Source organism: Podarcis erhardii (genome assembly GCF_964252035.2).
Source record: "Podarcis erhardii genome assembly, chromosome: 1".
Lineage (NCBI taxonomy): Eukaryota > Metazoa > Chordata > Lepidosauria > Squamata > Lacertidae > Podarcis > Podarcis erhardii.
This window is the reverse complement of record NC_138497.1, coordinates 83,020,409-83,045,970: the sequence shown is the minus strand read 5'-3', so window position 1 is coordinate 83,045,970 and position 25,562 is coordinate 83,020,409. Positions and strand designations below refer to the sequence as shown.

The following is a 25,562-nucleotide window of genomic DNA, read 5'->3' as shown; positions in this document are numbered from 1 at the left end:
GTAGCAGCAAATAAAATCCACTCATACATTAGCAATTGATAGGACTTGTCAACCAGTTCTTCCAAAGTCTTCCTAAATTATAAAGCTCCAAAATACAGGCCAAAAGAGAGCAGGTCTGGGAAGAGTGAGGCATACAATGGGCACCACCAATGAAAAGGCCCCGCTCTGTGTAACTCCTGCCCTGTCATTTGATAGAGTGCCCACTTGCCCTCCTTCTTGACATGGAATGCTCTCTATTGGAGTCTCCAGGTCCAGTACAAAGACCATAAGAAGGGAGAGCAGGGACCTTGAAGTTCCCAACAGCTGTTAAGCAAGCAAGCACACAGGTCACCTTTGTCACAGTCAGGATGCCTATGTCCTGGCCAGGCCTGTACCCAATCTTGTTTTTGTACAATCTTGTTTGTCGTCAGTAACCAAAATTATATTATCAACATATACAAGCAGAAAAGTTGTTTTCCTTCATTTGCAAGGAATCGTACAAAACAAAGTGGCACTAATAAAGAAAAGTTCCAGGGTGGCAACAGAAAGCAAACTAAAAATGTTTTTACAGTTCACCAAAACTATCCAGCAGTATCAAGTTATAGGAAAACTGGTGCTATTGACAGTAATCCTTCTAGTTGGTTAATTGGTTGGGCAACTTCCATGCACATGACGTGTGATGCTAATTATTTTCCCCAAGAGTTAAATGATAAGTAATCAGAGGCAGCTACAGGAGAGCTATGAGATTCAGGTGAGGGTCAGATGCCTTGTCAATCCCAGCAGGTATATCAGAGAACGACCCGGCCTGCCCTTCTAAAGAGGAGAAGTCTAGCATGCAAGGCTTGCGTATAGTACTCAGATCTGAAAGGGCCACAAAGGGTAAACCACCCAAAAGGTATGCTGAAGAGTTTACTAAAACAGTCATAGCAAATACAGCTGTTGTTAGTAACTCAGAGAAGGTTTGGGAACCTTCAAGCTTCCAAGAGGTCCTCAGAGGATGCTGAGCCATGGTTAAATGCCATGAAGGCTGAACTTGATTCCTTAGAGAGGAACAAGACATGGGAACTACCATAGTTCCAGGCCACAAAAGGTTTTCAAAGTTCAGTTATTGCAAAAGTTTTTCAGTGTTAATTTTATGCATTTTTTTAAAAATCACCATGGTATTTAACAATAATATCTTATGTCCTTTAGAGGGGAAATTGTGGATTGTAGAATTTAAAATATCCGTCATTATCCTTGGCTTCACTCAATTTTGTTTATAACACTCTTCCATTTTCACAAGTGGAGTAGCCTAGGGCCTCTCTTCATCTAAATCCGGCCCTGTTTCTCTCCCTCCTGGTCGGTCGGGAGCTTCAAAAGCTTTCTTCAGCCCGAACATCACAGCGACTGAGACCAAGAAGCATCAGCACACTTGCGATCCTGCAGAGTATTTGCAATTCACGTAACAGACTCAATAGCTCAGCATTTTGGCTAATCTAGTTTTATTTACATATAATACACCCGGAGCATTCTAACTTAGCTCCTTCCTCTTTCTCATCAGACAGCAAAGAGAGAAAGAACAAAGGACAATAGTCCCACTTCGTGGAACATAGTAACATAAATATCCTGTCTCCGTCACTTCCCACACTGTGGAATGAAAACATACACGGTCATGTGATAGACAACAATCTCATGACTGCAAACATGGAGCAAGAATCCTAACACCAGGATTTTCATAGCAAAGGACTACATCGAAGGATGTCTGGAGTCCCAGTGGTCCCACGGAGGAATTATCTTGGAATTGTCAATCCAGATTGGGATTTTCTCCCATCTCTTACCTTCCACCCATATCTGCCCAATATACCAGCAGATTCAAGACTCAGGAACTTTATTCAGTTTTAAAGGAGTCCAAATGCTGGCATAGGAATAACCTAAAATTATTTTCCCTTATCTCGGTATTTTCAAAGCTTTTAATGTACATAGCATACTATCAACTTTAAAGAGGCCTATAAAGGGGTACTAATCATTTGCTGAAAATAAGAGCTTAACAATAGAACTACCACACATTTCAGTTTATGGAAACAATTAATAGCCATTATTTCCCTCAGACCTTGATTTTATTTTATGTGCCAAAGTGCTTCTCTATGTGTAACAAAGGAGAGCGATGTTGTAAAATTGTGGTGCTGTTTGAGGTCATAAAGAGATTTTATTATGAAACCTTCGGTCCTGTGCACTCTGCTCCTGACTAGTTAGAATTAAACCTTTAAGTGGACCTTTCCACTTGGTTAAGCATAATGGAGAAGAAATGTTGGGATTAAACAAGGAATGCCAAAATGGGACAGTTGTGATGCAACAAGCAAGCAAAAAGGCCAATATTCCAGGAATGTATTTGAGCTGTATTTAGAAAGGATTAAGATGATTTATTTGTGTTCTGCAGTGATAATGAAAAACTATTCACTCTAGCGTAGAGGAAGGCAAAGGTTAAGCAGCCTCTACTAAATCTACACAGCTTTAAATTGGTGGGGCTTGATAGCTTGTACCAGAGCAGGATTTTTGTTTTTTTATAGAGAAAACTATCGGAGGAGCGCTGTGAACAATGGATGTTAGCCCTGAGCCAATTGTGAGGTGCTGGCAACATTTGGAGAGGATTCAGTAAAAACTAACCATGTGTCAGGATGAGGTTAGGACGATGGACTATTTTGACCAAAGGGGTTATGCCTAACTGCACATTTCTTGCCTGCAGCTTCACTGGTTATGTAATGCATTCCCCTGAAGAAAGGATGCATGCCCTGAAACACAGTTTGGATTCTCAACACCTTGTTGGCTCAGTAAATGTTCCATGCACCTTTTTGAAATCTCATTTGTTTACTAAGGTCTGCTATCTCTGCTCATGTCGCCTGCCAACCCTCTTACACCCCCATGTTGCCAACCCCCACTTTACAGCTCACCCAAACCCTTCAGCTCCCAACAGCTCCTTCCACTCCCAGCCATCCCCCCACAACACCTTCTAACCTCCAGCCATCCTCACCTACCTGTGACACTTACCCAGTTGTCAATTCCTCTCTTCACACAGATCACCCAAAAATGCTCCCTCCCCACAACAATTGGGCCAGTCCCAAGATCCTGCTGCCACTGTTACTCACAGTGGAGAATAAGTCTTTCACCCCTTTGCTTGTTGCTGCAGACACAAGGATGGAGGAAGTGGTGTGGGGTGAAACACTTTTCTTTTTTACCCCCCTCCTGGGGGCAGATCTGCTATGAAACTATTGAAGCTTAAACTTCAGGGCCCCAGAGTTGACTAGTCCACATTGCATCTAGTAGATGCAGTTTGAGTTGCATGACTCAAATTGATTGTTTTTCGTTATGTATATTTCAACAATCCCAAAGTTTGAGAGTCAGTAGCACAGATGTTATAAAGGTCATTGTAAACAACCTCACTGAAAAAGATAACACTGGTTAGCCAGACTTTTGTTGCTAGTTGTGACCCCCCCCCCGGTAACAGTTCTAGCTTCAGGGCACCCAAACTGCAGGTGTGCCACTGCCTCCACAAATGGTAGCAGTAGCAGGATCTTGGGATAAGAAAATACTAGCAATACTAATATGTGACATACTTTCAAGAACAGTAAAGAAATGCCTTTGGGAAAAGAAGTCTCAATACTTTTTAAAAGCACAGTCTTTATAGACAAATGTCCCTTCTCAATATTGGTTCTAAACTGCTGGATTTAACTGCAAGCATTTTTTTAAAAAATCAACAGTAACATAAAAGTAATTCAGCAGAATCAATTAAGCTGCAATCCTATACCTGCATGCTTGAAGGTACATCTCATTAATGACACCCAAAACTGAAGGAGCCAGGGATTACCAGGGCTCTGCCCTAGAACATGGTCAATGAATTAAGAGTGGCTCTGAGCAAGTGCAACACGCATTTCCTTCACCACAGTGTAGCCACTTTTCACACCAGACATATGGGACTTCAAGCAGATCTTCCAGATCAGGAGATGTACCTCCCAGGTACATTTGAACACGATTTCCCATTTGTAGAATTTAACAATTGGGAGACAATATCTTTCTTTCTAGGATGTTTAGTTAATTGGTCAATAAGATACTAAATAAAAAGGTTTTAAAATTATTTAAAATGTGTCCCTAATTAATCAAACAGCGGATTTTAAAGAAGTATTTCACCAAGGGTAGGGAGTCTGTAGTCTTTCAGATGTTGTTGGACTATAGCTCTCTTAATCTCTGACCACTAGGGCTGCATGGAATAGGAGTCCAACAACAGGTCACCCCCACCCCCACCACCCCACCCCCATTTTAAATACATATATAGGGTGGAATTCAACATAGCACTAAGTGGGGTGTACATGTGTGGAGCTAGGTCTGCTTGTGCAATGGGTCTTTCACCCCTCTTCTCGCCCTGCACACTCCCTAATCCTGTTCTGTGGGTTCCCCCAACACTCCAGAGCAGATTGGGGAGGAGAGGAGGGAAGCTCCCATTGCATGAGTGGTCCTCATTCTGTGTGCACATCAACTTAGCTGAATCCATTCTGCTAATTAGCAGGAGACACTTCTTTCAGGCATTCCTTGTTCTTCCTCATACAGGACAGAATATCTCTAAGACAATGCCAACTGTGACACAGAAAACAAATCACAAGAAGAAGAAGAAGAGTTTGGATTTGATATCCCGCTTTATCACTACCCGAAGGAGTCTCAAAGCGGCTAACATTCTCCTTTCCCTTCTTACCCTACAACAAACACTCTGTGAGGTGAGTGGGGCTGAGAGACTTCAAAGAAGTGTGACCTGCCCAAGGTCACCCAGCAGCTGCATATGGAGGAGCGGAGACGCGAACCCGGTTCCCCAGATTACGAGACTACCGCTCTTAACCACTACACCACACTGGTAAAGATTTCTTTACTCTGGTGACAGCCATAACATAGATAAAATAGACAAAATCAGTAGGTCTTTGTATGATCATAGCTAAGATTAATCTTTGTGTCTACCAGGAAGCTACAAAAAAAGGGATAATATGCATGAACCAAATGCACAAATCTGGATTTATTGAGCTTGCTTGAGTAAGTGTTTGGATACAGCTAAATGTATGGTATTACACATGTGAGAAAAAAATAAACAATGTGAGTCACATTCACAACAGAGGGAAATGTAGGTTTGAGGCCATCATCTTCCCTCCAATGCACTGGTCTTTTCAGCTGAAACAAAAATCTGAATTGACAGAACAGTTTGATTTTCAATAGGAAAGTGAAAATATGTTTCCAGCAACGGAGCACTGGGATTTTCTAACTTCGGGCAACTCTGCCCACATCAACTTGTCTGCTACTGAATCTTCTTATTTTGGCAAAGGATTCTCAGGTGTTCATTTAGAGCTCACCCAACTCTCCCCTGAGGCTGCATAGTTCAGAAGACAGTTGGTAGTAATGGGCAAGCTGGAAAATCCGTCCTGACTTTCTCATTGAGTAACCTCTGTTAAGCTTCTAAGGAACCCCAGGGGTTCTCCAGAACACAGTTTGAAAATCACAAGGAGATGGGGATTCCAGGCCCAAATATGGATGGAAATATGGTCGCTGAATATGCCATAGTCAGCTAGCTGAAGGGCAATCTATAAAGCAGCTTGTCGTTTGTAGAGACAGAAGCAGTCCCTGGGTTTTGGGAGGCAAAGGTTTTGCATGTCAGATTCCCAGATCTTTTGAGGGCCGAACACCTCTGGATCACACAGCTGCCACTTCCAGTAAACCTAATGAACATTCATGCACCATAGATCCCTTTAAGTCACGAAGGTTGGCTTAATAGCAGGCAGTGAGCGCCAGCACATCCAGTTTCCAGAACAATCCCTGTTCTGTTTGGGACCACAAGCCAACTCCTTGCCATTATTCCACTGCACTTAGTAAGGACATCAGAGATGGGGGTGAGCATGCCACAGTGGAGAACAATGTACTTTTAAAAACAAACACCATTTAGAGAGGGAAAAAGGAAAGAAAAGCAGCCCCTCTTGGAATAGGACGGTGAAGTGTTTCAAATATTGTCACACCATTGCATGCAGAATATTTAAGGGAGATTTGCTGGTTGATTGTTCCTTCTTAAGGTATGCTTGGGGTGAAAGGTCAGCATTACAGAGAACAGAGTAAAGGCAAGGTACAATGTCATCCAGAGCCTGAGAGCTTGGGGTCGTGGCTGTCTCTAAAACAGTAGATGGGGTATCAGTCTTGAGATCCAGTCAAGGATGTCATTGAAGGTGCTGAAGCTGAATCTCTGGACTTTGGGAGTGGCTGTTTGGCTCCAAGCAGGGTACACAGGATGTGTAGGAAGTTCTCGCATGCTGCCATTGCTCCTGATGGTTAGATCAGGATATATGGCAGCTTGAAGTCTCTCCTCTCCATAAGGCACTTCAGCCTGGGGCTGCTGGCTACTCTCAGCGAGACATCATCCGTACAAACTCTGCAGGAAGGGGATCCAAATATGTCATCAGGAGGGGAGAGAAAAACATTTTCCATCAGCTGCTGGCCCGGAAGAGGGACTTCTTTTATAGATAACTAGAGAACGTATGGGAACCACCATCTCTCTGTCTGTCTGTCTGTCTATCCATCCAGCTCAGTTCCATATATCCCATCCCACTCTTCTAACATTCCATCACATTTTAGAGCATCCTTCCCCAACCTGGTGCCTTCCAGATGTTTTGAACTACAATTCCCATCAGCCCCAGCATGGCCAATGGTCAGGGATGATGAGAGATGTAGTGCAAAACATCTGAAGTGTACGTAGTTGGGGAAGGCTGCTCTAGTATGACCATGAAATACAATCCAGGTCAGGGCTATGCAGATTGAGGCTCACTAAATTCCCATTGAGCTTAACAGAACAATATTTTGCAAAGAATGAAAGTTTAATGTCTCTCATCTCCCCTACTTCCCCCTCCTAACTTTCTCTTTCTCTGCTTTCTCCCCTCTCCTCTCTCCCCGCCCAACCCCACATTGTCTACAACAACAAAAGTCTCAGACCTACTATAATTGATTGGTATGAAGGATGCTATAATTTAAAAACAGAGGCACTGAATGTACTTCAGTGTATCTGAAGAAGTGTGCATGCACACGAAAGCTCATACCAAGAACTAACTTAGTTGGTCTTTAAGGTGCTACTGGAAGGATTTTTTTTATTTTGTTTTGACTATGGCAGACCAACACGGCTACCTATCTGTAACTGAATGTACTTATGTTACTTACAGAAAAATCTTTCAATAAAACATTTAAAAATGTAAATCAGCTGTGAGAAGCAACACTTTTGAGGAAGGGCAAAAGCTGCTCAACACTTTCCTTGCTTCACAGAGTGCAAATTGATTTGGACTCTGCTGTAGTGATGTCCCTGAATCATAAACATATTAACTTTCTCCCATAAGGGCATGGGAAAAGGAAGAGTGCTGTCACTGAAGACACCATCACAGTACAGGCAAAATCTGATTCTGTCATTCAGTTGTGCAACTTCAACTGAAGGCAACTGCATACAGAGCATGGAATATATTAGCATATTAATAAGCCTCTGGTTTAAAATAAAAGCTAGGAACCCTGGCTTCCAAATGTTATCTTTATGATCCAATTCCTAACTATCCCCTCAAAATTAGAAGTGACTCCTCCTAAATCCAGTCTTGACTTTCTTCCTTTTCTTTCCTGCATCAAGGATCTACAGCAGGTATGGAATTTCTGGAACAGAGGCCAAAACTGGGCCCAACCCAGGGGTTCAAATGTGGCCCATAAGGCTGTTTTCGCCCAAACCATCCCCACCTGCCCCACAGTGACGTCAGGTGTGGGGCAGGTAGAGATGTGGCTGCCAGTGCACTGTAAGACTTCAAGAAGGCTGCGATAGTGCATGGGCGAGGGAAAGCAAGCTTCAAGCACCAGCTGATGGGTGGCAAAGTCATAGCCTGCTGAGGTAGATGCATATGAGTTCCCTGCAGGCAACTTGCTCACACCATCAATACCTCTAAAAGCCAGACTTCAAATTGGTTTGGCAGGACTCACAAAGCCCTATGCCTGGGGCTTCTCAAAGTGGCAAGAATAGTGTTTCCAACATTCAGCAACCTGTTGGGCATTTGGGGACTACTGCACACAGGATTTTAGCAGGTCGGGAGGAAAACCTACCTGTCAAATCATTTGATGTCATAATGGCATCCTGTGATTCAACAGGTGGTCAGTCAAAGTTGGCCCATGGGGAGCAGTCAGATAAGGATTTGGCCCAAAGAGCCAAAATTGTTACCCACCCCTACTCTACATCCTGCATTCGTTTTCAAAAGCAGGATGAGATCCTCCTCCCAGCCTAAATCCTCACTTCTTTCCCAGTTAGAAAAAGCAAATCATCATCATCATCATCATCCCTCAAAGGAAGGACTTTCCTGATACCTTCAAAGTCCACAAGGCCATCCCCATTCAGATCAACATCTTTGAGTATCTCATCCACCTCACGGTAGTTCAGCTGCTGTCCCAAGAGTTTGCGCATGGCTTCCCTTAGCTCAGCTATGCTGATCTGTCCATCGCCATTTGTGTCAAACTGGAAGGAAACAAATAAACAACCCTGATTCCAGCACCTTGTTTAACCATCTACAATATCCACACAATTCTCCAGTCTCTTGTTCTTACCTCCCTGAGCGCAACTGAAGTAGATGGAAGCGTATTGTTCTCTTGGAACGACAAAACCACTTTTTTTAATAAAAAGAAGAAGACTTTTTGCAGTTTGGAAAGTAGTAGAAAAACACATTAAAAAGTGTGGGATGAATGAATGCTGGGAAGACATGTAAACACCCTGTAAGAAAATCAGGACGAAGGCTGATTCTTATATAATCGCCCTGTTAACAAACTACAAGAAAGGAGATTCCAACTAAACATCAGGAAGAACTTTCTGACGGTAATAGCTGTTGGACAGTGGAACAGACTCCCATGAGAGGTGGTGGACTCTCCTTCCTTGGAGGTTTTTAAGAAGAGCTTGGATGGCCATATGTCATGTATGATCTGGTTGAGATTCCTGCATTGCAGGAGGTTGTACTAGATGACCGTCGGGGTCCCTGTCTACTCTACAGATTCCATGAAATCAAAACAAATGCTCCATAAAAACTAGTCCAACCACAGCTTAAACTTTGTGCAAGCAAATCAGGATGAATGCTGAACAACCCCATCTGGAAGAGTTCAAATCACAAAATGATGGGTGGGTGGGTGCACTGTTCTCAGGTGGCAGAAAAACTTCAGGAAGGCTAAAGTAACAGTGTCAATCCACTTTCCTTCATGATTGCCACTGACATCCACACATGTACATCAACAGCAAAAGTGAAGTGCTTTAAGTGGCACTGATGAAATCAAATGAAGCAGCCGAGAACTGTTTGTGTAGGGCTGCAATACATCCAGGTTTTCCCAGAATCAGACTGTCAAAATGGCATCATTCTGGGCTTGTGCCCAACTGGCAACATGTCCAGTGAAACCCAGACATACGGCAACTATGGCAATTTTTAAGGAAAAATGCTGTAAAAATCCAAAAAAAAGCACCCCCAAAAAGCTCAAAAACTTTGACCAAAAAAAAGCCAATTTTGCATTTTCACTTTTGGGAATATTGTAACCCTACGTTTGTGTTTTGTGTTGCCTGGGAGAACCACTATATGAGAAGACAGCAGAATGAGAAATAAGATTCCTCAATATACCACCCAGCCACTGTCTGATGCTACTCTCCTCTGGTCCCTCGAGTTGAGTCATGTGACTCTCACCTCTCGGAAGGCATCCCGCAGTTCTTTCACTCCAATCATGTCTGCCGTTTCTGCCAGCATCTTGGGGCCCATCAGTTCCACAAAGTCATCAAAATCCACCTTCCCTCCAGCTATAGATACAGAAAAAAAGTTTCAGCCAGAGCCAGACAGTGCTGGGTTAGATATTATAGTATATATAATTATACTCTGGGACAATTCACAACCAACATAATGGAATAATTTTCCCATTTGTGCTGCCGTGCTGCATCAGCTGATTCACACCACCATTTTGCACTTGGTAATTAGGTGCTGCTCCTGCCAAACTGAGTTTATTATACAGTGGTACCTTGGGTTACATATGCTTCAGGTTACATATGCTTCAGGTTACAGACTCTGCTAACCCAGAAATAGTACCTCGGGTTAAGAACTTTGCTTCAAGATGAGAACGGAAATTGTGCTCCGGCGGCGCAGCGGCAGCAGGAGGCCCCATTAGCTAAAGTGGTGCTTCAGGTTAAGAACAGTTTCAGGTTAAGAACAGACCTCCAGAATGAATTAAGTCCTTAACCCAAGGTACTACTGTACATGCAAAGTAACTGATCGATCAAACCAGGCATCTCCAGTAATAAACATCTCTTACCTTACAGGGTGGTCGTAAGGATTACTGAGACGAGAACATGCGAAATGCTTTGAACACCCTATACAGATGCTTAAACACTATTTATTATTAGGCCACAGTCTAGTGCTGCCCCCTCATCCCCTCTGACATTTCTGTGGGGAACTCATGGCCATCCAACTATTGCTGGATTATAACTTCTAGCATCACGGATCAATGGCCATGCTGGCTGCAGCTAATGGGATCTGGACTCCAACAACATCTGGAGGGCCGCAGGTTCCCTACTTCTACTCTTAGGAGAGATATCGAAGAAGTGTTTGCATCCTCCCCTCCCCCTTTTTGTGTGTGGTCATTTTGCTTGAATGCCCAACTTGATCCAGCAACTGTTAAAATCCATTTCTTCCCCCTGAAACATTATACTGTAGTATTTAACTCAGTAATGCTAGGCACATACTGATCTGCTGAGACAATTCAATGAGCTCCATCTCAGTGGGCATGTAGCCCATGGTTCGCATACATTCCCCCAGGTCTTTGTAGCTGATGTAGCCATCATGGTCCTTGTCAAACTCTCGGAAGGCCTCCTTTAGCTCTAGAAAGAGAAGGGAAGCAATAAGAATCCCCCTGGAAAGCAGGTAATGCATCTGTGTCTTGCAAACACCAAGTAAACGAGAAGGAAGTGCTGGAGTTCTAGCATCTGATTTGCTACACAATGAAGGAGCTGCTATGTTTCACCAACAGCCCTTCCTCACTTTTGGAGTTCAGCTCCAGAAACATATGGCCTTGGCCTGGTATACCTGAAGGAGCGTCTCCACCCCTATTGTCCAGCCTGGATACTGAGCTCCAGCATTGGGGGCCTTCTGGCGGTTTCCTCACTGCGAGGAGTGAGGTTACAGGGAACCAGGCAGAGGGCCTTCTTGGCAGTCGTGCCCACCCTATGGAAGGCCCTCCCATCAGATGTCAAGGAAATAAACAACTATCTGACTTTTAGAAGACATCTGAACACAGCCCAGTATACGGAAGTTTTTAAAGTTTGATGTTCTACTGTGTTTGATGTTTTAATTTGTTGGAAGCTGCCCAGAGTGGCTGGGACAACCCAGTCAGATAGTGGCATATTAACAACAACAACAACAACAACAACAGGAATGCCACTAGAGGGATTTTCAATGCTAGTCCAATCAGAACTTTCGTATGAAGGATGAGTCCATAACTGAACTGGATATCTGATAGCTGCCCTCTAGATGGAGTGGTGGGCCCAGGAGAGGCGAAGGGGGAAAGCAAAGCAAGGGATTCATACATCTAGACATGGGAGCAAAGCATAAGGAAGCCAGAGGCAAGTTGACAAAGCAACAAGGCAGAGCATTAAGCGAAACCAAAGAAGCTGAGTGAAGCATAGCAGATGCAGTAGACTTCTGGTTGGTTGGACTAATGACTAATGGGCAGGGCAGGATCCATGAGGTTCCCCAAGGACAGGGTTATGCAACGCAGTGACCTCCAGATGTTCTTGGACTACATATCCCATCAGCACCAGCCAGCATGGCCAATTATCAGGGATGATGGGTGTTGTAGGCCAGGAACATCTGGAGGACACCATGTTGCCTAACCCTACCTTAAGAGGTAATGTTGAGCATCAATTTTCTTTTTACCTTCGATCTCCTCTGGTCGCAGCTCTCTGTCCTGGGGAAAGAAAGAGAGTAGAGGTTGATAAAACAGATATCTATCTATCTATCTATCTATCTATCTATCTATCTATCTATCCATCATCTATCTATCTATCATCTATCTATCTACTTTGCCTGCCCACATCCAATCTACTGATCTTTTAGTCAGAAGCTGTCCCAGGTTAAGGAAGTCTTCCTTGCCCACTCCATGAACAGAAAAAAGCTGTTACTCCGTGCGGCCTGATTCTGTGCGTGCTTACTTCAAAATAAGTCCCACTATGCTTAAAGGTGCTTCCCACCAAGTCATGCTGCATCACTGTTGGATTCCATGCAAATATTGTGTCAGAATACTGTGGCTACAAATTCCCTGGAGGAAAGCCCTTCTGGCTCCCTGCAGAAAGGCAATAGGGGCAAGTGTTGTTCTTCCAGTGATAGTTCCCTAGGCTTGGTGTTTGTGTAATGCAGCCCAAAGGCTGGTGTGTTTCAGTGGCTAAGAGATTATTAACAGCCCCCTCAGGCGAGTGTTCTATATGGGTGTATTTTGCAACATATTCTTGCCACAATAAAAGTGCCTTAATTATATAGTTCTGCTTTGGTTTGTTCTGCAATGTTGCTCCAATGCTCTCACATTGTTACTGTCAAGAAAGGCTACAGCACAACAAAAGCAAGGCAGAAATAAGTCAGAATATTTGTGGTATAAAAAAGTTGTGTGGTTGCAGAAGGATGTTATGGGACATACACTGAATGGAAGTGAAACCTTCCTAGGCGCAAACAGTATTGAAAGCAGGAATGTACTTGATGGCCCAATAGCATAATGAGCACAAATAATCATGGATGCACCAAAGAAAGGGCATCTGAATGGCCCCTGTTTTAGGAAGGCCTTTGCCATGGCTTTTCCATGAACTCACTAGAAGACCTTAAGGAAATCGCTCGTGCTGTCAACCACAGCCTGCCCCCCTTCCCACATATCTGTAATATATAGGTATTTAATACTATCCCACCTTACAGGGTAAGGATTGCAATAAGATGTATGTGAAGAGCTTCGCACCATTTAAAGCCATAAACAAAGGTGCTGATCATCACCAACATTGCCTCATTGCCTGGCTGTTAACCTGTGCAACATGGACTCAGTGAAGGCACCCTTTCACTAGCCTATTTCCATGTAGGAATTAGTTTATATACTACAAAACACAATCTGCATGGTTTTAGATCATGGCATGAACGATTTCTCTTCCATAAGTCCATGGATTGAACAGCGGCGGCACACATCAACCTCCCAATTTATATACCTGTAGCAAAATATAACACTTATGTTTGATTTCTTATGCCACCTTATCCATGTTTATTCCTTAGTGAAGATTACTCCGCAGGGAGGAAAGAGTAAGATTTCATTATGGTTTGTCTTTGTTTTTGCTTTTATTATGTGTTTTCTGTTTTTTATATTGTGATTTTATGTTGTGAGCCGCCCTGAGATCTACAAGTATAGGGTGGTACACAAATTTAATAAATAGCAACAACAACAGGCCCAAGCTATGTTCCAGCACAGGGGCATACTGAAGGTTTGAGGAGCAGGGCAGTCCATGCAAACAGAGAAGGGGCAGCTACACTCTCACGTTCTGTATAAATGGTGCAGCAGTAGATGTGCAATACATACGATTTGCGTGATGGCGATGCTCTGGCGCAAGAAGATGCAGGCTGGCCCCACCAAGCCATGCAGGACCGAGTAATTCTGCAATGGCGGATACTGCGTGCCGTCAGCCCCTTCGTCCATGTCGTTGCTGGTAGAGGCAGGGGAGCCAGGAGCCTCGGAGGAGGGCTGCTTATTCTCCTGTAGCATAGCTTGCAATTAGCTAAGTACAGTTAGAGACCCCGATTTCCCCCTCTGTCAGCACCTGGGTGTTTAAGGCCCAGGCTTTAAGGAAGCAGGGTATCTGGTAATGGAGAGTATGGGAAGGGGAGCAACAAAGGGGGAAACAAGACATATGCTAGAGAAATAACACAATTTCCCCCTAAAAGAAACCCACTTTTCTCATCCTTAAATTTATCTCAATGCCTCAGCATCTCTGCTTATTGGGCAATTGCCACAATTAGACAGACCTCCATCTCCACAGTGCTGGGGTCCCCAACCTGGGGCCCTCAAGGTCTACCTCTGGTGGCCACAAAGCCTTTGAGCTCCCCGCCCCCACTGCCCCGTTTGTCCTGAGATGGTGAGGATAATTACCATTTTTCTCATTGAAAAGTTCATGAAGCTGAAGGAGGAAGTTGAAAGAGCGACACTCCCTCTTGCTTCCTCTCTCAGTTCAAAGAGCTTTTCAAAGTTCGGGTTGGCACCTGAGCAGATGGACAGAAAGTAAAGCAACCAATAACATAGCAGAGAAAGGGAAGGAATTTGGAAGAGGGAAAGAGAGCAACTATGGGGTGGAAGAATGTATGTTCAAATGAATACACATTAGATCTGACAAAATGGAGCCTCTTAAAACTGTGTGATTTCAATGTGAGTTCCCCCTCTTCTGCAAAACCATCCCCAAATCATTGAACCCCTCTATCCTCATTGACCACCCCATAAAAATCACAGATACAGTGTCTTCCAGGGCAATCCTTATGGATACAAGGCACAACCTTCTCGGTAGAGGCACCCGCCCTGTGGAATGCCCTTCCACCAGATGTCAAAGAGAAAAACAACTACCAGACTTTTAGAAGACACCTGAAGGCAGTCCTGTTTAGGGAAGCTTTTAATGTTTGACAGACTATTGTATTTTAATATTCTGTTGGAAACCGCCCAGAGTGGCTGGGGAAACCATGCCAGATGGGTGGGGTATTATTATTATTATTATTATTATTATTATTATTATTATTATTATTATTGTTAATAGTTGCTGTTGCAAGAGTTCCCCAAAAAACAACCATCAAATCATAGGTAACGTCTCTATATTCAAATATGTGTTCTGGGATTTTTTGTGGTTTTGTTGTAATCCTACGTAAAAACCATAAAAATTCATAAGGATCTGTGTCTTGTCTTGCTAATAAGCTGAAACTTGGTCCTGCAGGCCAGCCTAGCAACAAAGAACAAGAATTATCAGAAGGCTTAAGAAAGTTGGCAACAACTTGCCTTCCATTGGCTCTGCCCCCAGGACAGCTGTTGGCAAGTCTTAAAGGGAAAGCTACAGGAAATTCACAGGCATTATGGTAGTATGGTGCCCTGTGTGGGGCCAAAATCTGGCGCCCTCAAAGCCCCAAGTCGCCTTCCCAAAACCAGGTAAGGGAGGTGCCAGGCTGCGAAGGAGGCACAGGGATCTGGCAGGGTCCTAGAGTCTTCCTGACTCCCATAGCTGTGCAAATGCTAACTCGGCTTTGAGAAGGAGATTGGAGGACTCTTAGGACCCTCTCAGAGCTCTCATGCCTCCTTCCCAAAGCCTAGCACTGTGCGGGGGAACCAGTTGTGCTACCCTAAATCTACCACTGCCAGGACAGTGAAGAAGGGAATGCCCAGGGCTCCCCCCCCCCATGAGATGGCCTGTGAGTCATCTGAATCTCTCTCTGTATAGTATGTGGAGACAGGTATTTTCCCTAGGAGGACTCAAATACCTGTATCCACATACTATACAGAGAGAGATGCCACAATTAGCTCTCTTGCTCTCTCTCACACACACTAACACACAAAGCAATGACACATATGCTCTAACAACAAGAAACATGCACTAGCACAATTCCTAAGTTTCTTGGCAGTCCCTCTCTGTCTTTCCATACACATCTGCGCCACAGACTTACATTTTATTAAATAGTCCTTTTCCCTCCCTAAAGACTCCCAGGGAACTGCAGTTTTACACAGAGATCTTTACCAGAATTCTCAGCATTTCACTAAACTCATTATTTGGGACAAGTCATGACAGCTGAATAAAACTGATGTAGCTTTGCAGTGCTAATATCCCTTAACTCTGATTAAATACAGATGAACCTCTACCCAGTGCTAATTCACTAGGGGGGACTGCAAACACAGCCCCTGGAAAAGAGGACCTTATGTATAGTAACATTCTCCTCACCCATATGGTTGGATGGTATAGTTGATGGGTCCCTCGTGGTTATACTGCGGTAATGTGGCTATTACTGTGGTATTATCTCTCTCTCTCTCTCTCTCTCTCTCTCTCTCTCTCACACACACACACACACACACAGAGAGAGAGAGAGAGAGAGAGTGTGTTAAATTCAATAATATTGATATAGACAAAAATGGGGGCAAACTGCTTCCTAGCATTTGCAGGGTTGGAGATCTCTCACAGATCTTAACCACTGCCTCCCAGCTTGCTGGGCCCCTTCTGTGGGCTGCTGTCCTCCAGTTCTCTGATTTCTTCCCACTCTTCCTCCTCATCTGACCAATCCCACCAGGATACAGTGGTACCTCTGGTTATGAACTTAATTCGTTCCGGAGGTCCCTTCTTAACCTGAACCGTTCTTAACCTGAAGCACCACTTTAGCTAATGGGGCCTCCAACTGCTGCCGCACGATTTCTGTTCTCATCCTGAGGTAAAGTTCTTAACCTGAGGTACTACTTCTGGGTTAACGAAGTCTGTAACCCGAAGTGTTTGTAACCTGAGGTGTATGTAACCCGAGGTACCACTGTATCTCCATGGGGCACATGCCAAGGACAGACTAGGGCAGCTCCCCAACAACTGTCTTGCTCTGCTGTCACCACACACCTCACACCAATTCTGCCTTTTTGGCAGTGACGGACATGAGGAGGAGGGAAGTGGCAGGTTCATTTTACACATATTTACACCTGAAGCCTTCAATAGAGGGGAGGCAGAACATTATAGCCCAAGAGTGTCCCTCATTGCCCTTCCCATAGCTACAGTGAGCTTGGGTCTAAAGTAGCACCCAGTCATGGCTCCTGGCAGTGGCGGAGCATGCATGTGAGTGCCGGGGGAGGGGCAGGACATGGAGGGCAAAAGCAGCCCTCCAGCCCCAAGCCGCTTTGTGAGGCTGGAATGATCCCAGCCTTGCAAAGTGGCACAGGGCTGACTTGGGGAGGGTAGTGTGAGCAGCGTGCCCCACCCCAGGAAAATGCACCACGCTACGCCCCTGGCCTTTCAGTGCAGCATCTTTCAGCCAGCGCCACATGGAGTTCTCCCCTTCCTGCTTCTCCTTCCCAGAAAAAAAACCCTTGCCAAGAAACATCTCCCCTTCTGTCTGCTTGTCCCCTTTCTACCTGCTATTCCAAGCCTAGTCTTAAAAGGTGACCATTTTCCTGTGACCTCCATCATCTTCATTGCTCAGTGTAACAGTGGCAACCTCCATTGGAAGAGACCAAAGGATTTTATTGTGATGGGCCACCAACACATTTTGTCATGCTTAACAGCTTCTATCCCAGGTGAGCCCCTAGCCTGGAAAAGGAGTTTAGCCTGTATTTTTCTACTGACCTGGCATCTTTCCTTCAATATGCTAAATATTATCTAAATTATAACACTTTATTGAATTCTAGCATTCACTAACTCTAGCAGTTATGGGTGCCCTTGCACCCTCAAACTCTGTTACCCCAGATCTGTAACAATAGCAAAAGGGGGGGGGAGGATAATCCATGTAATGAATTAACTCATTATTTAGCTCCTTCATATTTTCCGACGTGGTCCCATTTGTTTAAGTGAATGAACTGGGGCCCCTCCCAAAGGTCCCCCAGACCATAAATCTGCCACTGGTCATGCGCCTTCTATGCTCAGGCACTGGTGGCAATACATACCATACAATGACATGCAAGAATATGAGAGATACCATACAATGTGACACCCAAAACCCATAGAACTTCTATTATATCAGGAGCATACTGAGGCTCACCTGGTTGAATCTTCATTGACACAATCCACAAACAGGCCTTGTATGATACACCAAGAGAAGAAGGAAGAATTGAATGAAATCTAGGAGTTTGAGGTTGTTATTGTTTGCTTAGATGCAAGAAAAGCAAAGAGGATCTAGATACTGGCCTAAGAAGGACTAAGTAGATGAGAGAAAAGGGGACCAAGTAGATGGAGAAAAGGGGGTCACTGAAGCCTTCTGCAGACACTATTCTGAAGAACACATCTGCCTTCATTCTAATAACCTGGAGCATTGGAACCTGGCCTTTGTAGGAATCAGAGATGATGCCACAGCCCCCCATCTGGAGTGGTACCACAGGGGCCTAGCATTCTCGCCATGTTCCCTCGGATAACTGACCTCAGCCATGGGGCTTCAACCACTGATAGGAATCCATGCACACACTCTGGGAAGCGAGGAAAGTAGACAGACAGACATGCAGAGAACCAGCCACACACAGGGATTCCAACACAAAGGCATGAAGATGTAAGGATGAAAAGGGGCACCCTCCCCTCCGTCCTCTCCCCCTACCTTGGAGAGCCGCCTGCCCGGTGTTTTGGTGCAGTTGCCCATGGCTGCTAAGTCCCCCCCATCCCACAGAGCACAGTATGGGGCTGGAGGCAGCTGGCGCCGATGGCAGATATATATATTTTTATAGTAACAAGTGATTCTCTTCCTGGGAGGTTTAGACGCTTTGGGGATTTTCAGGGTTTTTATTGTTGAATATATCCAGAATATTAAGGGAAAGTGGACAGAGGGGGGTGGAGGGAGGGAGGGAGGGGGTGGGCCACAGCCATAATCCTCAGGATTATATGCAACTCAATCATAGATGGTGCTAAGCAGAGAGAGCAGGGAGCAGGCAAGCAGCTCTTCTTCAAAGCATTTTAACTCCACAGTGGCCCAGGAAGGAGAGGGCCAGTCCTGCCTTGTCCTTCCTGACTCACATCCAAAAGCCCCACTCAGATGCTGTCTATAAGCAGTTGAAAAGGATGGCTGCCCATCAACATGCCCCCTCCCCTCAGAGCAGTGAGGCCATAATCTTCCGTGACAATCAACGAGATTTTCAAATCTTTGTTCCAGGGAGTGGCTGCGTCCACTGAGCTCTGATGCTGAGAGACCCAGCCACATTATTGGGCGAGCGAGATGGTGCGGTGGGGGCAGGGTGGGGCGGGGATAGGGATAGGGCTAGGGGAAGCGTGCATTACCAATTGTCAGTCAGACTTATTGGTTGGCCACAAGAAGTGAACCAGTTAGCAGAATCCACTGTATTATTTATAGACTCACAGTGCATTTTCATGAGTGACGTTAAGAACTCCTCTTCATCCCTAATGCATTACTTGCAGATGTTGCCCCCCCCCCCGCCCATGCAGAAGGGAAATTGGAATTTTTCGTTCAGAGGCTAGTTCTGATCTTCAGGACTCTTATTTGGGAAGTGAAAACACAACCTTTATATCATTAGTGAAAATGTATCTGAATCTTAACTGTTCATGTTAAAACTGGATTAAGTGAGATTGACCTAACTACTTTTTTTCTTGAAAATCTCCCCCTGTCCATCCCCTTAAAAGAAAGATAGCAACTTCCTTAAGCAACTGCAGGATATAAAATAAGTATAGATCCATCTGAAGTGTTTCACAGCTCATGGGCTACAGATTTTAGAGTTGGCAATGGTGGTGTGATAAAGCAAGTCATTGTACAAAGCATTTACAATCACTTTTTCCTGCCCTGCCTTTTTACTAGTCAAACAGGTTTTGCAGATTTATAGGATAAAAGAAATGAGTCACACTGCTGGCTGGGACTGATGGGAGTTATAGTCCAGAACAGCTGGAGAGCACCAGGTTAGTGAAGATCGTCTTATGACTTTTTATATGTAAGTGAAGAGACTGCCAAATATTCTGACGCACATTTCCAAGGCGAAGGTCAAATTTCAAGGTTTTAAACAACAAATCTCAAGTTCTGTAAACTATCACTTTAACTGTATTGAATTCACATTCTTAGCACTCTTCTTTTGTCCCATCAAATATACAAGATGATAATTTCACAGTGCCTATGTGGCCCTCAGGACTTAATGCGCACCAGACCCCATCTCCCCAGGCCATGCCCCTCAGGAGTCCTTGAGTATCTACTCTAGGTGAAACACAGCCAGGCACCAATTAATACATCTCACCATAGTAGGGAAGTTGCCTGAACTGTTGATGGACAGCTTCAGGGCTCCTGCACACTCTTCATTCTTATTATTCTGTATCATGAAGCCAAAATTCAGACCTGACAGCCCTTGAGAGGACTCCTTTACATACTTTTTAAAAGGACACTGGCCTCCCTCGTTTGGGTGGCCAAGTGTAGGCAACTCCCTGTTTGTGTGGGAGTTGCATGCCAACACACCATGCACATGGGCACCGTCATGCCATGCCTTCCCTTCTGCCGCTGCCCCACTCCATCCATGTTCTGCCCCCCTCTGAGGCCGAAAATGGTGCTGAACATGCACTAATAGGGTGTTTCCTGTACTGCTGCTACTACTCCTGAGTAACACCAGTAGGGAAGGGCCCCCACATTCTTATGGGAGGACATCAAGAGGCAGTGTCAGAGACAGGACCAGCCTGAATCAACACCTGAGGCACTGTTGCTGACCTGCCAGTATTGGTACGCTGTGCAAGAGCCTGCACACAGCCCGGCAACCACTTACCAGCTGGACAAATGGATGGTGCTGATCCAGCCTTCCTCTGCCTCCAGCACCACCACTGGACACTCCTCCCTGGTCTCTGCTCAGCACCGAAAGCCAAGTATCACTTCCTCCTGCACCACCTCACTAGGGTGCTGGCCACTTTAAAAGTAATTATATTATACAACTTGTCAATGGGGGCAACTCAACCCACCATTTCGGGACTGTGTTGTCCAAGAACACAGCTCGATCCAGCTCATGAGGCTCCATTAAGGCAGCAGGGCCTGGAGATGTGATGGTGCCATTTCCTGTATTCTCATCAGCTGCAAGTGAACTCCTTGGAGAGTATTTACACACCTTATCTCTGTAACCTTGCATATCAATAACTATGATAAAAAGCCACATCCTGTTTTCTCACTATAAGAGCAGGGCAGCCATTTTGAATGCTGTGATCTTGTGCAATTTTGTGTCCTGAAAAAGTGCTCCTCTCAAAAAAGTGCTTTATTCGGGGCCATGATTTTGTGTGGCACCCTAAAAGATTAGTTTTTGGGCACAATGTGATCAATGCCCCGAAAAACCCCCATATATTTTGGGCTCCATAATTTTGCATGGGTCAAGTAGCTTGTGTGGGAGTATGGGCGGAAAGACGCATGTCCCGGTTTGGGGACTCAAGATGTTGGAGGTCTCCCTTCTCACTAGCTCTTTCTTCAGTCTGGGACATACCATGTTTTAAGGTGAAAGCGTTGATCCCCCATCATGTCTGAGATGGGGGGGGACAGAGGATTAGGCATTTTTTCTGCAGGAAGAGAAGGTGAGATCCTCCTGGGATGTGACAAAAGCCCATGACTTACTGGGGAACCTCAACTTCACAGAACCCTCCATTTTCAGTCCCCTCACCATTTGCCCTCTCTGTCCCCTCCCTGCCTCCCTTGGCCCAGTTACCTGCCCAAAGACAGAGGTGAGGATGGGCTCCATCGCCCAGAGGCTTGGGCATTCATCTTCCACGTAAGCTGAGCTGGCCCTTCCCGTCACCCCTGGCAACAGCTGGTCTTTGGGATCGACCGTTCTGATCAAGGTTGCTCCATCCTCCAGTCGGTGGTGTTGGGTGCCATAGAGGGCCACAGAGGCGGCAGCAGCGGTGGTTGCCTCCGAGGTGCTCCTGGATCTGGCTGGCTCCATGAGCCGCTTGTCTCCTTCCCGGGCCTGACTGCCTGTCCTGCGGGTCCGCGCACTCTTGGAGCGTCGGTGAGAACCGCTTTGCGAAAGAGCCCGGGATGCTCTCAGTGCCGGTGTCTCGCTGCTCTGCCGTTGGGTCTCCCGGAGAAAAAAGAACATGTTGAGAGCCGGGGAAGAGCTGGGCCCCTTTCTCTATCCCTTCCTCCTGCAGACAGTCTCTGAGGTCTCTCTGGTAAGGCCCAGCTCCTCTCCACACTACCTTGATCTGTCTCTCTGGCTCCTACCCTCACATACCTTCTCTACTGCACTCTTGGGTCTGCCTAAACTCTCCTCCCTGGAGCCATGCATCTGTTTCGCTGTCTCTTGCTGGTTGCCGCATTATTCTGTGTTGCTGCCACACTTAGCCATGTGCTCCTTCACATGGGTGCTTGCCTCTCTTAGCTGCCTGCCATATTTCTAGGGATCTTTCTCTGAAGTAACAAGTACCCCACCTGCCCCCCACTTTCAATACCTGCCTGGCTCCCGTTCTAGATTCCTCCCTCCAGCATCTTCCTCCCCCTGAAGCTCCTTCCTCTTTCCCTCCTCTTGACCCCCTGCTCCTTCCTTATCTCCTCACTCCTTGAGGCACCTTTCCTCTTTGCTCTCCGCCTCAGAGATCTTCCCTGGGCAAATCCGCTTAAGGGATCAACACTTGTGCTCCCCAGGTCCCTGGGCTGGCATGGGAGGGAGGGAGGGGGGCACCTGCTCCTGCCACAGCTCTTTCCCCCACTCTCGATCCAAACCTAATCAAGTCATCTTCTCATTACTGCAGGGAGAGCGAGATTGAAGCAGGAGGATGCAGAGGGAATCTGAGCTTATCAGGTCAGACACACGACCCGGCCTGGTTCTGCTTTCCACTAATGTTGCAAACAAGGTAAAACAACCCCCCTAGAGCAGGAAACTCAAGAGGCATCAAAAGCCGCAGAACACAGATTGAGCACAGGTTCTATGGCATCACTTGTGTGTGTGCCCCTGGGCTAGAAAGGAGGGCTGTGGGGAAATGAGGCAGGAGTAAAGAATATTTCTGTCCCACATCTCCTGGCTCTCCTTTGTCCAGTGGCCTGTTTTGAAACAATGCACCTCAGAAAAAAATGGCCTTCCTTCTTCTGTGGCCCGACATCTATAGCATCTCGTTTTATTTTGACATTTACAAGTGCCTTCCCTGTGCCCCACTCTCTCCTCATCAAGTCCTGTGGTGTTTTCCTTTCGCCCTCCCACTCCGTGATGGCCTGTTCCCTGACACATCCTCAACAGCCCTCCCATTTCTAAGCAGGAGCCTCTGTGGCTAAGTCAATTAAGTCGGACCCCACCTGTGGTCCTTGGCACCTCGCCGACCCTCCGGATGGCAGAGATGCGATTCCTGGCAGCGCTGCAACTGGGGCTGTTGCGCAGACAACTCATGGTTTATTCAATGCAAAGCTGGCGAGGTTCCAGTGGCAATGGTAACTAGACCCCACCTAGCTAGCGCAGACAATGCCAAGGCTCCTAGGCTCAGTCTTTACACTCCCCAGCTCACATCAGTGGAAGCAAGGAGAATTATTCATTGAGGAAACAAGCCACAGAGTTGCTGTGCCCAACGCTTGACCCATAAAAAGATCTCTCTATCTGGTCTAAGGACCAAGACTTCTGTCCCATGAGCTCTCCTCTTCACATGTACAAAACATCCCCCCAAAATCTGCACAGCATGTCTGGCAGTATGGGAAGAGGAATATCCCCACAGTTTAACATATTAGAACCTTGTTGTCCTGGGATGAAATATGTTAACTGATGTTTAATGGGTGCCTCTGTTGGCTCTACAGGGACGCGGGTGGCGCTGTGGGTTAAACCACAGAGCCTAGGACTTGCCAGTCAGAAGGTTGGCAGTTCGAATCCCTGCGACGGGGTGAGCTCCTGTTGCTCGGTCCCTGCTCCTGCCCACCTAGCAGTTTGAAAGCACGTCAAAGTGCAAGTAGATAAATAGGTACCACTCTAGCAAGAAGGTAAAACGGTGTTTCCGTGTGCTGCTCTGTTTCGCCAGAAGTGGCTTAGTCATGCTGGCCACATGACCCGGAAGCTGTACGCCAGCTCCCTCGGCCAATAAAGTGAAATGAGCGCCGCAACCCCAGAGTCGGCCACGACTGGACCTAATGGTAAGGGGTCCTTTACTGTTAGCTTTAGTGCCAACTCAACAGAGCTGAACTTTAGGGAAGCTTTTAATGTTTGATGCATTACTGTATTTTAGTATTTTGTTGGAAGCCGCACCAGAGTGGCTGGGGAAGCCCAGCCAGATGGGCGGGGTATAAATAATAAATTATTATTATATTATTATTATAACTTGATAGGTGAATTCTCTCACCGCCCCATCAGTGCTTCTGTCTCACCTCCCATCTCCCAAAGGGACCCATGTAATTACAGAACACAGTAAGAGATGACTGGATCAGGCCAATGGCCCATCTAGTCAAGCATCCTGTTCTCTCAGTGGCCACTCAGAAGCCTGTGGTAAAGAAGCAAGTAAGACCTGAGCACAAGATCCTTCTCCCCTCTTGCGGTTTCCAGCAACTGGTATTCTGAAACATTTCTGCCTGCAACCATGACGGCAGGGCAGAGCCATTATGGCTACCAGCCATCAATAGCCCTCTCCTCCATGCATTTGTCTAATCCTCTTTTTAAACTGTCCAAGTTGGTGGCCATCACTGCCTCCCATCCTGTGGGAGCGAGTTCCATAGTTTAACTATGCGCTTCAAAAAGAAGCACTTTCTTTTATCCATCCCCAGTTTTGCGTGTAAACAAGGAGTGGGGTACACTTTTCAGCCTAAGTGCCACATTCCCTCATGGGTGACCATTGGGTCGTGTGTGCCAGTGAGAGGTGATGCCAGAGACAAAAGTGGGCAGAGCACTGAATGTGACTCTTTGTGCAGCAGGCAGCATTTCAACTACACAACAGTCAGAGGTTTCCACACATGCTCATGCCTCTTTCCATTGAGACAAGCAAGAGGCATTACCACAATTCCATGACACATCCCACTCAAGCTAAAGCAGGAGAAAGCAGGAGATAGAGCTGATGGAGGTGAGTACCCCCAGTTAAACACCCAAGGAAACATTGCTATCATCCTCCTTTGTTATTGGTCAAATGGGGGGGAAAGAAATATATATAAAAATAAAAAATTGTCCAGTAGCACCTTTAGAGACCAACTAAGTTTGTTCTTGGTATAAGCTTCCGTGTGCATGCACACTTCTTCAGATACACTGAAAAGAGTTCATTAGATGAACGAATCTTGTTCTTCCCCCCAGTGGAAGTACCATCTGCACCTCATTGAAGAGCACAGAAAACAATGCCAAGTGACGCAGGTGTGAAAGGCATTCATAATGCCCTGGAGAAAGCGACAGCAGCCATGGAGAGCTCAGACCAGGCAACCGTGTATAGCAACTGTCTCCCATCCGTGTCCTCAGCTGATATTACAGCAGTCAGCCATCTCCTCCTCACTCCTGTTGCTGCTAGCATTGCCTGCCTGCGTGATTGCCTAGCATTTGCGTGATTGAAGGCTTCCTTTACACCAACAGAGTATGCTGGGAAGTACAGACACCATACATTTTCCTGAAGAAGACCTGTCTTTGCCCAGGTTTACATGCAGAGTAGGGTGGAAAAGGTAAAGGAATAGGGAGAGGCTTGAGTCTGGGGAAAAGGCAGGATATAAATAAATAAAATAGATAAGTGAATAATAAAAAGTGGCAAGGTTAGGGCAGGTACTGTAACAGAAGACTGAGTAGTCACAGGCAGAGTTGTAAAGTAAAGCTATAGTGATCCAGGAAAAGCTTTTTAGTGAGAGTGTGTGTGTAGTGGGCTTTGAAGGGAAATGAAGGATGGCATTGCAAACAAAGAGGTGCAAAGTCCTTTTCCCTTTATATCTTTTAGATAT

The 25,562-nt window shown here is 45.7% G+C and overlaps 1 protein-coding gene across 7 annotated transcripts; it reads right to left on the bottom strand.

The window, feature by feature from the left end:
- Positions 1-4,983: 4,983 nt before the first annotated feature.
- On the bottom strand, positions 4,984-22,298 carry CABP2 (calcium binding protein 2). 7 transcript variants are annotated; one of them, XM_081837696.1, is made up of 7 exons: positions 20,476-20,600; positions 13,609-13,782; positions 11,940-11,970; positions 10,751-10,885; positions 9,705-9,814; positions 8,356-8,503; positions 4,984-6,406 (listed from the first exon to the last, which is right to left on the bottom strand). In XM_081837696.1, exons 2-7 carry the CDS (start codon positions 13,723-13,725, stop codon positions 6,381-6,383), a joined length of 567 nt encoding a protein of 188 aa, XP_081693822.1. In that variant the 5' UTR covers positions 13,726-13,782; positions 20,476-20,600; the 3' UTR covers positions 4,984-6,380. The 7 variants fall into 7 exon arrangements, with proteins under 7 accessions (XP_081693822.1, XP_081693823.1, XP_081693821.1 ...); XM_081837697.1 differs by lacking the exon at positions 20,476-20,600 and adding an exon at positions 19,080-19,098; XM_081837695.1 differs by lacking the exon at positions 20,476-20,600 and adding an exon at positions 16,727-16,807.
- Between the last annotated feature and the right edge of the window lie 3,264 nt (positions 22,299-25,562).